The 15865-nt window shown below is 36.6% G+C and overlaps 1 protein-coding gene across 1 annotated transcript in view; it reads left to right on the top strand.

The window, feature by feature from the left end:
- The window catches only part of LOC113071010 (GPI ethanolamine phosphate transferase 2-like), a 135461-nt gene that overhangs the window by 61944 nt on the left and 57652 nt on the right, over window positions 1-15865 (top strand). The window contains exon 8 of the mRNA XM_026244390.1: window positions 5566-5850. Coding sequence (XP_026100175.1) covers window positions 5566-5850 — 285 coding nt within the window. The remainder of the gene's footprint in view (window positions 1-5565; window positions 5851-15865) is intronic.

The following is a 15865-nucleotide window of genomic DNA, read 5'->3' as shown; positions in this document are numbered from 1 at the left end:
GCTGCATCTCTAAATTCATTCCTTTAAAGCTGCGCTGCTACAGCCATCAAAGCAGCACTTTTGAAACAATTTCACCACCTTCAAGAATAAACACAATTACTGTCAAACTTCAAATCACCTGTCGTGGGCGATGTTCCCGTTATTATGCACAATCCATAGCTCTCAGTTTATTTGCAAACACTATGGGCCCTATTTTAACGATCTGAAACGCAAGTGTCAAAGCGCGAAGCGCAAGTAACTTTGTGGGCGGGTCTCGGCGCTGTTGCTATTTTCCCGGCGGGATAAATGGCTCTTGCGCCCGGCGCAAATCTAAAATGGGTTGGTCTGAAGTAGCTTCATTATTCATAGGTGTGGTTTGGGCGTACCGTGAAATAAACCAATCAGAGCGTCATCCAACATTCCCTTTAAAAGCAGGTGCGCAAGCTCCATTATGGATTGCTATTATTATGGCGTATTTACCAGGCGCACGCCAGGAGCGGTTCACAGCCGAGGAGACTGATGTTCTTGTAAGAGCAGTGAAAGACAGAGAAGTTGTGTTGTATGGGGATGGGAGAAACCCACCCAAAATACACCACAATGATTTCCGTCATCTCACGTGTTAATATTTTTTTTAGTGTAACAATTTATGATTTGCAAAAATAACTGTTGCATCTGTGTAGATTACATGAGCAAAGTGTATGCGCGTTGTGCACGCTATACATTATGGTCAAGCATGCGCCCTTAAAATAGCAGAATGAACAACGCGCAACGCGCCACTGACTTTAGACTAGGTTTTTTCTGGTCAGTGGCGCAATTGTTTAATGGAACAGCAAAATAGCACCAGGGATTGTTTGCGCCGGAACACGCCTCCTTTTTTGCGCTGAACCGCCCAGGGAGTGCAAGTTCATTCACTAGTTTAGCGACGTGCTTCTGTGGAGGGAAAAGCGCGCTTTGCGCAGGTGCAAAATAGGAATGACACATGCGTCGGAGTACAAAGTCAATTGCGCTGGGTGCAAGATAGGGCCCTATGATAGTTTTGTGCAATATAAGATTATAGTTATTTATTTGTTATCGTTATTTAGCCTGTTTATTTGTTTAGTATCTGGCAGATACCGTATTTAATGTGCAATTGATGGCATACACTATTGTTCAAAAGTTTGGGTTCTATAGGATTTGTATTTATTTTAATTTTTTTTTTAAAGAAATTAATGCTTTCATTCAACAATGACATATTGAACTGAAGTGACAATAAAGATGTTTATAATGTTACAAAAGATTTCTTTTACAAATAAATGCTGTTCTTTTGAACTTTCTAGAATTAAAGGATCCTGAAAAAAGTAACACATTTTCCACAAAAATATTAATATTATATATTCAAGACTGGAGTAATTGCTGCTAAAATTTCAGGTTTGCATCAGGAATAAACTGCATTTTAAAATAAATTCAAATAGAAAACAGTTATTTTAACTTGTGATAATATTTTGCAATATTACTGTTTTTATTGCATTTTGGATAAATTAAATTGACTGTTATGGTCTCTATTAAGAACTTAGGATCTGATTCAACAGAAAATATAATTCCCTAGACTACAACAAAGAAAAATCTTTTCCAATCCTCTATGAGGAAAGGAGACCAGGGTTTCTCCATCTCATATGACCCACTGGATGCCCCAAACCTTCTGACATTCTCCAGTCCCACATCCCACTGGACACTGTGTCCTTTAGATCTCACTGAACGGATGAGGTATCGACTGTTTGGAGACTGTAGTACTTCAATAATGGATTGCACTTAGCAAATACAGCTGTTGAACTGTGGCAGGAAAGAGGTCTTTAGCTCACACGCACATATAGCATGCATCAAATGTGGTGATTTCATCAATACTGCAAGCCTGGGAAAAAAAAGATATTGCAACTGCAGAAGATGAGCGGTGTTATAAAATGTTTCCTCCATAAAGCTTTGAAAAATAAGTGCTGGTTGTAAATTAATCTTTATGAAGCTTGATTGATGATAAATATATAACTGTTGATTTTTAGTTCATGTTACCTCAGGTCCATTAACAGATTTGAATTTTAATAATGTATTGGTAAATGTAGAAAATAACTTTTAGATTTTTTTTTTATATATATATATATATATATATATATATAAATAGTTTGTGTTAATTTAGCTAGTCAACAAATGAAGCCTTTATATATATATATATATATATATATATATATATATATATATATATATATATATATATATATATATATATATATATATATATATATATATATATATATATATATATGCCTATAAAGAATTGATTTTATATTGCATTATATGAAATATATTTAATATAATACCATTTTTATAATATATAGTTATTTATTTATATATTATAGGGTTTTTTTTTGCAATCAAAAACACAAATTGCTAACAAGACTATAGTGTTGCTAACTGCGAGGATGTGAGTTTACATGCTTGATGAATCGAACAGCCGATTTGCCAACTTTACTCAGCAAGCTGGCAGAAGGTCTACACCATAATGAAGTGCACCAATTAGCTTTAGTCAGGGTGTTGGACAAAAGGTCAAAATAAACGAGGAGAAGTGTTGTGAAAAAGTACCACAATAGCTGTTACTCTCTGAACAGCATTAGAGGACTCCAGAGGTTGCCAAAAACAGTAGGTCATTTGCTCTGTAATTTTTACACAGGCTGTGTGAGGAAATACACAGGCGTGTTCAATTTGAACAGGATTGAAATCACAAAGTGCAGCTGAGAAACAAATTGACCTGACCTCTTCTGGGAGAACTAGTCCTGTCCAAATAGAGCAGAGAGGGGTGGAAATGAGCATGGTGTCATCATCTGAAACTAAAGTCATTTCACAAAAAAGTTCACTAATAAAGCCTTTATTAAATATCAAAACAAACATCTTTGCCGTTGTCATGTTCTAACATTGAAAAATACTTTACAGCGTTTATTAAAATTCAGCTTTGCATCACAGGACAAAATTACATTTTAAAAATATATTCAAATAGAAAATAGATGTTTTAAATTGTAATAATATTTCAGTTTTGCTTTTTTTTTTTTTTTTTACAGTATTTTTAATCAATTAAATGCATCCTTGGTGAGCAGAAGAGATTTCTGTCAAAAACATTACGATCTCAAACTTTTAAACGATGGTGTAATACAATTTCATAATTTCAAGTTATAACATTGATATAAGAATGAACATGAACTAAAAATGATCAGTAGTATTCTTATAAGTTAAGATTTTGCTGTTCATTGTTGGCTCATGGCACTTAATATCAGAAACACGCATTATGAAAGAAAATATGGTCAGTTGTGATTTCATGCTGACTTTGATCATATTTCAGCTTTCCATTTTCTGTCTCAGCAAAATATCAGATTAGTTTTTCATCCTGTTTTCCGGTCTCCCATTGTTCACTTATTCCTTTGGCCCTTTATGCTAAATCTGGTCCCCAAAAGCTTTTAACTCTGATGATCGGCAGTTTGTGTCTTTTCTCTGTTAAATATTAACGTGGCATTTCTGACCCTCCGATTTCAAGTTCTGAGAAAAAAGTTTTTAGTTTTTTATGTGACTTCTTCAAACATCGCTCACAGTGCAAATGTAACATCCCGTAGAGATGTCAACGAAGACAGTCGTGAGCGAGTGAACCGGGTGGGGACAAGAAAAGAGCGAGTGCGTTTCAAAGCGAGCGTTTGACTGTCGGTGCATTGTTGGAAGTCGGAGGCAAGGACACGTCAGCGTGTGTCCTTTTTTAAAGCCCTGCTCTCCTGCTTTTATCAGAAATCTCTCAGAATGTGAGATATCTGCATTCACTTCTTGGCTGTCAGTTTCGACAGTTTTTTACAATGAAAAAAGCTGATTTTGCATTAGCAAGAGGCTTCCTGGCAGCAGTGGACAGGTTTTCTCCAGTAAATAACCTCTAAATTCATTGTGAGTCTTTCTTTAGGGTTGTTTTTGAATATGTGTCCTGCTGTCGTGCTGCAGACAAACCCATTATTAATTTTCCATAAGCCTTGTCGATGTGCGACCCACGCTGACCACCCTTCTGATGAAAAGTGTGTGTGTGTTTATGTGAGATTACAGTTGTTTATGTATAACCCCAATTCCAGAGAAGTTGGGACATTTTGTAAAATGCAATAAAATCAAGCATCTGTGATTTGTTCCTTCTCTTTAACTTTTATTTAATTTACAAAAGTACAAAGAAAAGATTTACAGAGTTTTCACTGACCAACATAAATGCATTTTGTAATTAGGAACACATTTTTATTTTGATGGTAGCAACACACTGTAATGTATCTGCATTAGTCCAATACAGTTGTGTTTGAGAAGGATGAGGTGTGTATTGTATTAACATGTATCCTGGGATGTACAGCAGATACATAGTCAGGAACAGGTTGGAACAAATGTTGTAAGTAATAAATAAATAAAAAATCACCCAATGAAAATCCTGAGCTTGTTACTAATCTAAACATTTAGGTGGCTTGCATCCGATCAATGATCCTGTTATCTTTGTGTATAAAGTTTTGATAAGTGTTGTTAACTCATATGTTGTTGTTGACTACATACACACATATTGCTGTTTAAAGATTTCTTATGCTCATCAAGGTTACATTTATTTGATCAACAATACTGTAATATTGTGAAATATTATTGCAATTTTCAAAAGGAACTTCCTATATTAATATACATTAAAGTGTAATTTATTCCTGTGATGCAGAGCTGAATTTTCATCAGGCATCTCTACAGTCTTCAGTGTCACATGATCTTTCAGAAATCATTGTAATATGCTGAATTTTTTTGTCTATGTTAAAAACATTTGTGCTGCTTGAATTTTTGGAATCTATGACACTAGCATACTTTGATGAATTATTATTATTTTTTTTTTAAGAAAAAGGCTTTATTTAAAATAGAAATCTTCTGAAACAATATACACCACTGTTCAGTAGTTTGGGTTCAGTTTGTTATTTTCTTTATAAATACTTTAATTCATTCTTTCATTTCATTCATTTAACAACGTGTTAATTGATAAAAAGAGTTGATAAAAAGAGAAAGTAAAGACTTCTATTTTGAATAAATGCTGTTCTTTTTTTTAACTTTTTGTACTTTTATACGTATACTATCCAATGGCACCCAAACAAAAGTGTTTGCTGAGAAGCTGTAAAGTGCTGACTTAGTCAGTGATCCCCATTTCTCCAAAACCCTGCCCTCCAAAGACCTTATCCAATCCAATGTCTGCAAACCCAGACATGCAAAATGATTGACAGGCAGAGAGCACTTCTGATTGGCTTAAAACTTTCAGATTCTTTTTTGCTGATTACAGGGCCTTGTGTTGACACAGAGATGTGTGTGATTTCTCAGGACGCCTATTTCTGTGATAACTGCCAGGGCCATTTTATGAGCGATATGCCTGGAAAATCACTTACAACAACTTCAATACCAGGTGTAGAAACTACTATCGGTCTCGAATGGCCATTTGTGAAGGCATCACCTGAGACAGATGTTAATACAGGCAGTAAACGGAGTCCTTGTGAGTGTGTGTGTGTAACTGAAGCGCTCTCTCTCATTCTCCAGGTGCTGTTTTTGCTCTTGTTGGCCATGCCGGAGGCGTTGAGCAGGGAGGCAGTTGTGGACGTCCCGCTGGCATCATCTCTGCTCTCTCTGCCCTTCTACCTGCTGTGTCTGTTCGGCTCGGCCCTTCACGTGCTGCTCTGCACCTCCGCCGGGGGCCCCTGCTATCTCTGCTCTCTCCCTTGGGTCCTAGTGTTCTCCGTCATCCTCCTGTCCTCCGCCTTCACATGTGCTCTGGTTAGTATGGTGGCAAGGAGGATGCCAACCAGCAATAAGACCCCTACTAAGGTGAGTGAAAAGGTTTCCAAAACCAAATGTAAAAAACGAGTCCGTAACTCATAATAAAGCTTTCTCGAGTGAAAACGTCCATCCCCGTTTGTCCTCTCACATCAAAATCCACCCACATCTGTATTCAGAGCTGTTTTGGAGGGTTTTTGCTTGTAAACAGTGCGTGAGCTGTAAATATTTCTCTCCTAAATTCAGATGAAACAACCTTTTCACTGGTGAAAGCAATATTATGGTTTATGGGCTCATATTTTAGCTGGATGGACAACAGTTAAAATTTAAAACCTCTTAGTGATGGATTCGTGTCACTGTTGAAATCGACAGTGTCCAGTAAATAATCATGAGCCAAAGAAACTGCATTTTTGACCATTTAATGAACTGTTATTTCTGAAAAAATGTTGCCCCTTGTCTTCCATTGGTGGGACAAGCAGACAAAGCAATGTTTTGTCATTGTGTTTACACTTTTCGGGGAAGTCAACCTGTGAATGTGTGTCTTGTAGTCGTCTCTACACATTAGGCTGTGATGGGAGAAAGTTTTTGAACATCAGAAGCATCACACACAGCAGCTTTATGTCTCTGGAGGGCCAAGTAGAGTTTCAGACTTTCTATTTTGCTCTAAACACCAAAAACAAACCCTGATTGAACTTTTATCCTTGGCAGTTTATTTAAGGACAAGTAGAGAAGCTCTCTGGTTACTTTAGACACAGGCCTTGCTTTAAATGCAATGTCCTTGTTTAAAGGTCACATATGAACAGGAGCTGTTGTCACAAGACAGCTTTGACAGTAAACTCGCTTAAGAAGTAAAAAAAAAAAAAAAAAAAAAGTACTAATACTATACACTATTAGAAGTTTGAGGATGGTAAGATTTGATAATGTTTTTGAAAGTCTTTTATGCTCACTAGAGCTTAATTATTTGACCAAATATTATTACGATTTAAAAAAACAGTTTTCTATTGAAATAATTTAAAAAATGTAGTTTATTTTTGTGATGCAAAGCTGTATTGCTAGCATCATTACTCCAATCTTCAGTGTCACATGATCTTTCAGAAAATATTTTAATATGCTGATTTGCTGCTCAAGAAACATTTCTTAGTATTATCGGTCTTGTGATGATTTATAGGATATTTTGATTAATAGAAAGATCCAAAAATCCAAAGCATCTTACAAATGAGAACAATGGAAGCAATCAAAATCATCAAAAGAGCAATGATATACAAGTGCTATAACAAGTCTCAGTTAGCGTAACACCGTACACATAGAAAGGGCTTTTAAATATTATGATAAATAAAAAGAAAACAGATAGAATAGAAAAAGAATAGAGTAATCTGTTAGGGGTTAGGGGTCTTTTTGAGAAAACAAGCAGCAAATGAATAGAGTGCCGGTTTAAAAGGGTCATTTTTTTTAAAGAATAGAATTATAATAGAGAGTGTTAGAGTTACATCCTACCAGATTTTATCACAGAATAACTCCCAACAGGGTGATCAGGACCCCGCTTATTACACTGTTACTTGCCAAATAAGTAAGTAGTTGAAATATCTGAATGCAAAGCTTCCTTTAAAGTTGTCATATGATGTTGCTAAAAATAACATTATTTAGTGTAATGAAATATTCAGTTTAAGGTTCAAAAAACACATTCTTTTGAAACATCACTTTTTGCATCATCATTGAAAAGTGAGGTGTACACTGATTGGCCAGCTATCCAGTGTGCTGTGATTGGCCGATTGCCTCAAGCGTGTGACAGAAATGATATGTCCCTTGCCATACTGTGATGAGTGTCCCGGTTAGAACACTGACATGACAGGACAAAAACAATAAAACCCATAAAAAAATGCTGCATCCAGTGGGGACATAATTACGGATTATAATGACTTAGTGTTCACACTTAATGTTCACATATCGCGTCTTTTGCGTGCGCAAGTTCGTTATTTCCAATGTAGGCGCGCTACATGTGCGCTCATAATGGAAGCGACGCAGTTTTTTCCAGGCGCTTCCGCACCTCATCGAGTTAAAAACATCTCAACTTTTCAGCATACCGCAAGCGCACTGTGGGTCATGTGACAAGAACTAACCAATCAGCTTCTTCCTATCCCATAACAATGTTGAAAGCTCAGCTAAGATGAAAGAATAGGTGACCATAGCTGTATATGGATTGCCATTTTGAAATAAATTTAGTAGCAGAGCTACTGCGAGCGATTTTTAGTGCTGCAAGTCCATTTATCCTTTGCTGAAATTTCCGCATCTTCATGGAGAGAGCATGTCATGGTTGCTTAGCAAAGGCAGGCCCGAGCGCTTTGGAAAGAAGGAAAAAGCGGCGCGCCTTGCGTTTTCCACGCGTTTTTAGGCGCGATATGTGAACGGCCCCTTATACTGTCTTTTTACAATTGTGTTGCATCGGGCCGCCCAAACATAAAACTACGTCTGCATTTGTGATTGGAGAAACGACAATCAGCAAGCGCTGCTCTTCATTGCTTTAAACTCACGTTTGAATCATCAGTGACAAATTCTATAAATATGTAAATGTACTTACAGATTGTGAGTCAGAGCATTGTAGTCTTCTCTCCCAGGATCAAGAAACAGTCCTCCATAAAATACGCTGCACACATCTGAATAATTGGGTTGAACTGTTCTGGAACAGTGTTGTAAATACAACTTAACCACGGATTTCTAGTTGTGTCCTGTTTTGGAAGACCAAAGTAATTATTTTTGCTTATTTTTGCTTTCACAATGAAACAACGTCTCCACAACATGGACCCGGCGGCAACAGCGAGAATCAGTGTTATTCCTTATTTCTTTGCGTGAACATTTGGGCGGCATTATGCAAATCTTCCAACATCGTGATGTTAAACGAGGCGTTTTAGGAGGGTGTGGACGAGTCTAAACTTTTATTAAGAATAAAATGGGTTTGAGACTTTAGTCTTTGCAACTTTAGGGATTTATTATTTATGCACAAACAGCTTGTAACACTCCAAAGAGAAAGGAAAACTTGAAATCGCATCATATGACCCCTTTAAGAAAGCAGTTGCTTGCAATCGGCAAACTAGACTGACATTTAAGGGATACGGTGCAGAAATAGTACTTATTACACATAATTTCACCACATTAATAAGAATGGCAATAAAAGATATTTAAGATGAAATTGTAACCAGTTTGTTAGTTATCTTATAATCCATTAACATGAACAGAACAATCTTCTGTTCATCAAACATACGAATCGGGAGAGAGCGAGTCTGCGATACCCAGGATGACATAATTAAATAATTGTACACATATTGAGATTCAATATTTTTTAAGCCAACCAAGTGCAAAGCTTCCATGAATTTGGATTCAAATACAGTAACAGGAGAGCTATTCATAATGCATGTTAAAACTGTTTTATTTGTTGGTTACTTTAACTGTCAGTCAGTCAGCAGTTGTTTAGACAGTAACGTTCTTTTTATAAAAAAAATTATATATTTCCTTTATTATGTGTTTATAGTTGTACAGTAACAAAACCATGGTACAGGTGTCCCATAGCAGTATACACAGTCATCCATCGTACAGTCCATACATACAGTTATTCAGTACAATGATAGTTCAAGGGTTGAATGAAGGGAAATAGCACCAGTCCAAACAAAAATCAAGAAATAAAGACAACATACTTTCTCAAGGAAATTCCAAAGAGGGGACCAAACACACCAAAAGTGTGTAAATCACAGGTTAGTTTTTCTAAAGGATACTGTATGTGGCAACGTGACTCAACCACATATTGACGGAAGGGACATGATGAGTGGACCACAACAAAAGTATACATTTTCTCGTCAAAAAAGGTAAATGTAACACACATTCTTGATCATGGTTGAGATGTAATTCAGCTTTACAGTTCAAGAGATAGATACTTGGGGATAAAGCAAAAGATAAAGCAAAAGATTTACCAATAATCTTCTGAACAGCTTTATGTATCTCTTTCCAGTATGTCTTGATCATATCACTGTCCCAAAACACAAGCATGACCGTACCAATATTAGACTTACATTTGAAACACAGTTGGGAAGCATTAAGAAAGATCTTGTGGAGGCAAACCGGCGTTAAATAAGTCCTGTAAATGAACTTGAAGCTTTGCTCATGAGACAGCAATGTTTTAATGATCATTAAATCGAACTATGCCTAGGCTTGTATATACTGCCATTTTATGTCATTAAGGAGAAAATGATTTATAGCCTTTTATTGATAGTTTTCAATAATAATGCATTTACACCAAGAAATTTGGAGGAAACTGTAAAAAAAAGTCTCATGTAAGAGGCAATCTATAACACATTTCTTTGTTAGTATGAGATTGAACAGCTGTTTTGGCCTCCATGATGAATGTGAGATGAGAATATCACATCCGCCTACTCTTGCATCATGGGATTAAATATTGGTGAAGATTATAGCACTAGTAGAGTCTCGCAAAAAACTTTCTGGGTCATATTTCATCCACAAAATCATAAGAAAGGAAGAAGTTGTGTTGGGCTCACAGAGTCTTCTCTCTTCATAAAAACTCCTCTTAATAATGCATATCTGCTTTTGGCCTCCTCAAACAGCAGAAACACAGGGAGAGTTTTCAGGGATAAAAAAAAAGAATTTGCTCCAGAGTTAATGAGATAAGAAGAGGACACCTCTTTTAATTACCTCTTTACAGGAAATAAAGATCTCCCTCTCTCCCTTTCTGTGGCACACGGGAGAAAATTGCTGACAGTCAGAGGTGAGAACAAACAGAATGATCATTAGAGAGAGCGGAGCGGCAGAGGAGAAGAGAAATAAGACGAGCTGAGTGAAAGTTTTGCAGCATCACGTCTCAATTCCCAGTCGAGTTCCTGTCACCTTCCACCTTCCAGACGGCTGTCTGTTATTGTGAAGCATCACTCATGCTCAATATTTAATGAGCAGGATTTCTGCTCCGGTTTCCATCTCTGGTGGCAAGAGCTCGGTTTCACGCACAGGGAATATGTTGGGCTCTAAATTAAACGCTGGCTTTTAGGAGCATTCAGGTTGAATAAAGAGAAAGTGTCCGGCCTGAGGCGTCTTCAAGGGGCCGCATCATGGAAATCATTTGATGTACTGCGTATGCTCGAGACTGACACGCACTCGTGTACTCAAGTATGACAGCGATTATCATTCATGAAAACACACTAATGATTAATGTGATGGCTGATGATGGCATATCGGGGTTAGGACAGAGGTTTTATCTGCTCATGCATTCCCTTGCATCCAGCTCGACAGGAAATGGGCTACAAAATACATTTAGTGAAACCTAAGCTGTGAAACTGATCATTTTGATTTTTTTGTGGTTGTGACCTGTAAACTTTATTACTAATTTAGAAAATCAATTACAGTTTGTGGACAACAGTAACACAATATTTTTGCAATGTCATGTTTTATAATAATATCAAAATTTACTTATGAACTTTTGGAGGATTGAATCGTTGCCCAGCAGTAATATATATATTGTGTACAATCTGATACTATTTTTGGTGGAAGTGTTCTTGACAAACGTGATAACCAGTGAATGGGATTTTTATTTTATTTTTTTAAATGCACCACATCCTCAAATGTATAATTGGCAGGTGCTGATCCAGGAGACAATTGGTTATGTTTCCAATTCATTCTCCAGGTAATGCTCTCTGAGGATCCAGGCCAGTTTGACAGAAATTTGAGTTATTTCAGTAACCCCTCACATAGCTGCGAGACCGAGGTGAAGGGAATCATGGGATTGACGTCAAGCTTCTGCGAGCGGCTCATGATTGACATTAACCTCCCTCACTGAAGGCTTATCAGAACTACTGAGATCGGTATAAACTAGAGAATGATAATAATTCTAAAAGCGTTGATGATTAATATTAAGACTAATGTCAAAATAAGTTTTATAATGTTTTCCAAAAAAAATCATAATGGCGCTGAAAAGAATAATTGTAGTAATATATAAAAATGTATGTTACAAAAATAATCTTGTTTTACTGGTAATTTCAGTGCTGTTTCTAGCAGATGTGGGTTGTTTCTGTATTCCATGTCCCTTGCTGTCGGGAATTCCGAGGCAGGGTTTAATTAGTCTGCATTAATTGCCTCCCGATCAATTAGTGCTGCTGTCATCCTTGTTAATAGAGATGTTTACTCGGCACTTCAGACGATGTTTTGATTCTTATTATAATCCAAGACTCAGAAGTTACCCTCACTCTGATAAAACCGCATCTCTCAGTCCTGCATCTGTTTTTTAAATCTGCTCATTTGCATATTCCTGAAGTCTTTGTAACATTTCATCAAAATGTAAAAACATACTTGAAAGAACCTTTCATTTTTTGGCTCTTTCCTTTTACACTTTTGAAAATAAAGGATCTTTTTTTGGCATCGCTGATTCCATTGAGAACCTTTAACCTCCATGGTATCTTTCTATTTCCCAAAAAGTTCTTTGTCGTGGAAAAAGGTTCTTTAGAGTGTTTTTCACACACACAAAAAAATATTGCTCACTGAAAGTTTCTTTGGGGATACAAAAATTGTTGTTCTATGGTAGGGGTCGGCAACCTATTCGGCATGACGTGCCATTTAAAATTTTTCTGTACCACTTTGCCAACTCCACCCCGACCCCCGTTTTAATGTATTCTGTATTTAAACGGTACATATACATTTATAACTGATACGATATAAAACAATTTGATGCAAACAGTTTCTGATAATTTTTTTATAGTTAAAAAAAAAATTTTGAATAATAGATACACAGTGTGCCATATGTGTGTGTGCGACAAGGCCAATGCATTAAAACAGTTCAGTTTAATCACTGTTAATGCGCTTTAAATGATGCGTGTGTGCACACACACTCACACACATGCACCACTTTAATGTGCCATAGGTTGCCGACCCTTGTTCTATGGCATAAGAAAGAAAGAGAGAAATAAATAATGTCAATCAATCACTCAATCTGTCAATCAGTTAAACAGTCCTTTTGAAACCTTTTATTTTTAAGAGTATAATTAATATTCACCAGTATTCGCCAAATAGCTGTTTAACGATTGTTATCGTATTGTTAATGGAATCAAAAAGCCTCGGAAGTGTGGTATTCAAGAAGAGAAAAATAAATAAGTACATCGCATGAAAATATTTGGCTTTTTTGGTCATTTTTGGACAAGCAAACATTTTATCCTCTTTGAAACAATATTAAATAAAATCGATCAACTCTGAAAAAGTACATTTATGACTCCTTCATATCCATAAAATTTAAATCAGAAGAAACGGACATCTATTGGTATTTCTATTGAATAAATTATTAAAAGAAAGCTAATTTTCCTGGTTTCGTTTAAATAAATTGACTTTAATATTCAGTTTCAAAGAGAATCAGGTATTTTCTTGTCCAAATGTCAAAACATGTATAAAACACATACTGTACACTAGTTTTGTAGTCAAGACCACCTAAACTGAGACCAAGCTGAGACCAGCTACTGTCAGTGCATCCATGACATGCTGCTGGAAATAGGGCTGCCCTCGACTGAGGATTTTTCTGGTCGACTAGTAGTCATTTATTATAAGCATTAGTCGACTAATCACAGATTTATTAATAAAACATTTAAATAATTATAATGAGTATTTAATTGGCTAAATAGCCTAATAAGCGCTCAAGCACACATATAAGCTTGACACAGCGCACTGCAGAAGTAATGATTATGAATGTGTCAGGGAAGAATTCTAATATTAAGGAGCCTGCATTAATATTTTAATAATTCAATGATAAAGCAGAAAGCTGTTCCCTGTCATTATTTTACAAAAGCACAATGTTTTGTTGTTATTGTGAGTGCACACAAATAAACGTAGAGTCTTTACAGATTTGAAAGCTAGATTATTCTTAACTGTATGACCAAAAATGAGGGAATATTTTAGAAGAAAGTGAGTGCACCGGCGCCTGTATATGTCATTGTAATTGTTTCCACACTCCACGTGATTAGCGCACATTTCTCTAGGTTAACATTAGATTGAGCAGCCATGTAAAGTTGCTAATACTTACATATTTCATATAATAAGCCATATTTGAGGTTGATGAATGACAGGCGAATGTTTGGATGTCCTGCCTGATGTACTGTATTATCAAAGACTAGCTGTTAACAATCTGTCCATCGAGAAATGCATGATTTCGCTTGGGGATTTTTTTTTTTTCTCTGCAACTAATAACATTTTGGTCAATCAAGCCTCTTCTGGTCGACTAACAATTACTTGACTATTATATAAATCACAGATTCATTTATTCAGCCAATTTGTTCAAAGCAGCTGATTTATTTTACAAATCAGTGCTGTGAGTTGCTCGGAAAAGCTAAAATGTTCTGCTATGGATTTGTTTGCAATGTTTTTTTTTTTTTTTTGCCGAAAATATTGACACAATATTTAATTGCCAAAATAGCAAAAATAAATAAACAAATCAATACATGAATAAATAAATTCATATTAAATTCTTGTTTGTTAAACATTTGTGTAAAATCAATATCACCTTTTGGAATTATGCTCATATTCTTAAAAACAGCTCTCTTGCTCTTGTGATGTTAATTTTAAATGAAAACAGGTATACAATAACTTTTTGCAGTCGAATCTTGTATTTTGGGGGGCATTTTTATTCATTTTGCTACATTTTTTACCGCAAAAAAGTACAGCAGCAAAAACAGGCTGTTTAATTGTACGGATCAGAGAGAGGGTGGACAATACTCCTGAAAAAACTAATTTACAGTGCATAAAGCGTAACATAATAAGTGGACCTAAGGGAAAACATAAAATACTGCATGATATGTCCACTTTAAAGAAACAGAAACAGGCTGTTTAGTTACACATAAGCTGATGGTGCGGCCCACACACAGCCTGTCGTCAGAGGGAATTTCTGTCTGTTTCTGCATTAGCATATAGATTAGCGTTCGTGGCCCCGTTAGCTCAGCGCTTGCTCCTGCAATGATGAAACCATTGGAGACCTGAACATGCAGCCTAGAAAACTAACTCCTGATGCTTTTGTTCTGCTTTTGGTCCAGACTCTTGTGGATCCAAATATTCCCTTCGATGGGACCTACAATATGAAAAAGTGAAAAGTAAAGAGAGACGGTTTACTTAGAAATGAGAAGCGAGAACGAGTTCATCCCAGACGGTGTTTACACAAACACAAGTTGCTTACACAATCCATTTCCTCCGCCGGCTGACTTCTGCCCAGGTGTTGCCCAGGGTGATGAATGGGTGGCATTGGTTGCAGTGGCGAGGCCTTGTCACACTGGTGAGATGTGACCGGTCCCATTGGTAACACACATCAAGGCTGCACATGGTCATATTCATCATAACCAGGGACGCACAACCAGCCACAGAGCGACCAATTAGTATTGCGTTATCAGCAGAGCTGAGATGCTGTTTATGGCATAGAAATATTGTCTGTTGTTTGAATTAAGGAAGAGCAGCACATTTGACATCAGTAATGTGAGGGAAACTGAATTTTCACTTGAAGTAAAGTAGGGTGGGATTAGGGCTGCATAATTATCACTGAAGGATAATTATCACTTTATATTTTTCCCTTGATAAAATGATATGTAGATCCAATGTAATGTTTATGTGGCAAAAGTGGAATGACCGTTAACAGTTCCACACCAAACTCCCTTTCAAGAAAAGTCTGTTCACCAAGTGGCCATATTTGCAACGCCTTCGGGCAGCTCAAACAAGTCCTATTTAAATGAATGGGGGAATCATGAAATCTTAAAAACTACTTGCTGAACTCACAATTTCATTACATATTTTCCTATGCTTAAATATACTTTTAAAAGCGTATTTTACAGGGTAGACCAGCCAATGTGCAGTCAACACGCTTATGACTGTGCCTGTGCAATTGCTGGTCTAGCCTCAGGTTTCTGTGGGAACCAGAGCTTTTTCCACATTCTTCGCTGCAGTTTCTCGCATTCATAAGTGTAGGAGTGAAACGTCTTTGTATTTCTATAGTCTTTGGCCACACAGACCAATTACCAGCTCGGCTCAAACATCAGCATGGTGTGAGCTGATGCCT

This window comes from Carassius auratus, unplaced genomic scaffold (genome assembly GCF_003368295.1).
Source record: "Carassius auratus strain Wakin unplaced genomic scaffold, ASM336829v1 scaf_tig00005670, whole genome shotgun sequence".
NCBI classification, from domain to species: Eukaryota; Metazoa; Chordata; class Actinopteri; order Cypriniformes; family Cyprinidae; genus Carassius; species Carassius auratus.
This window is presented reverse-complemented; position numbering and strand designations above follow the sequence as displayed.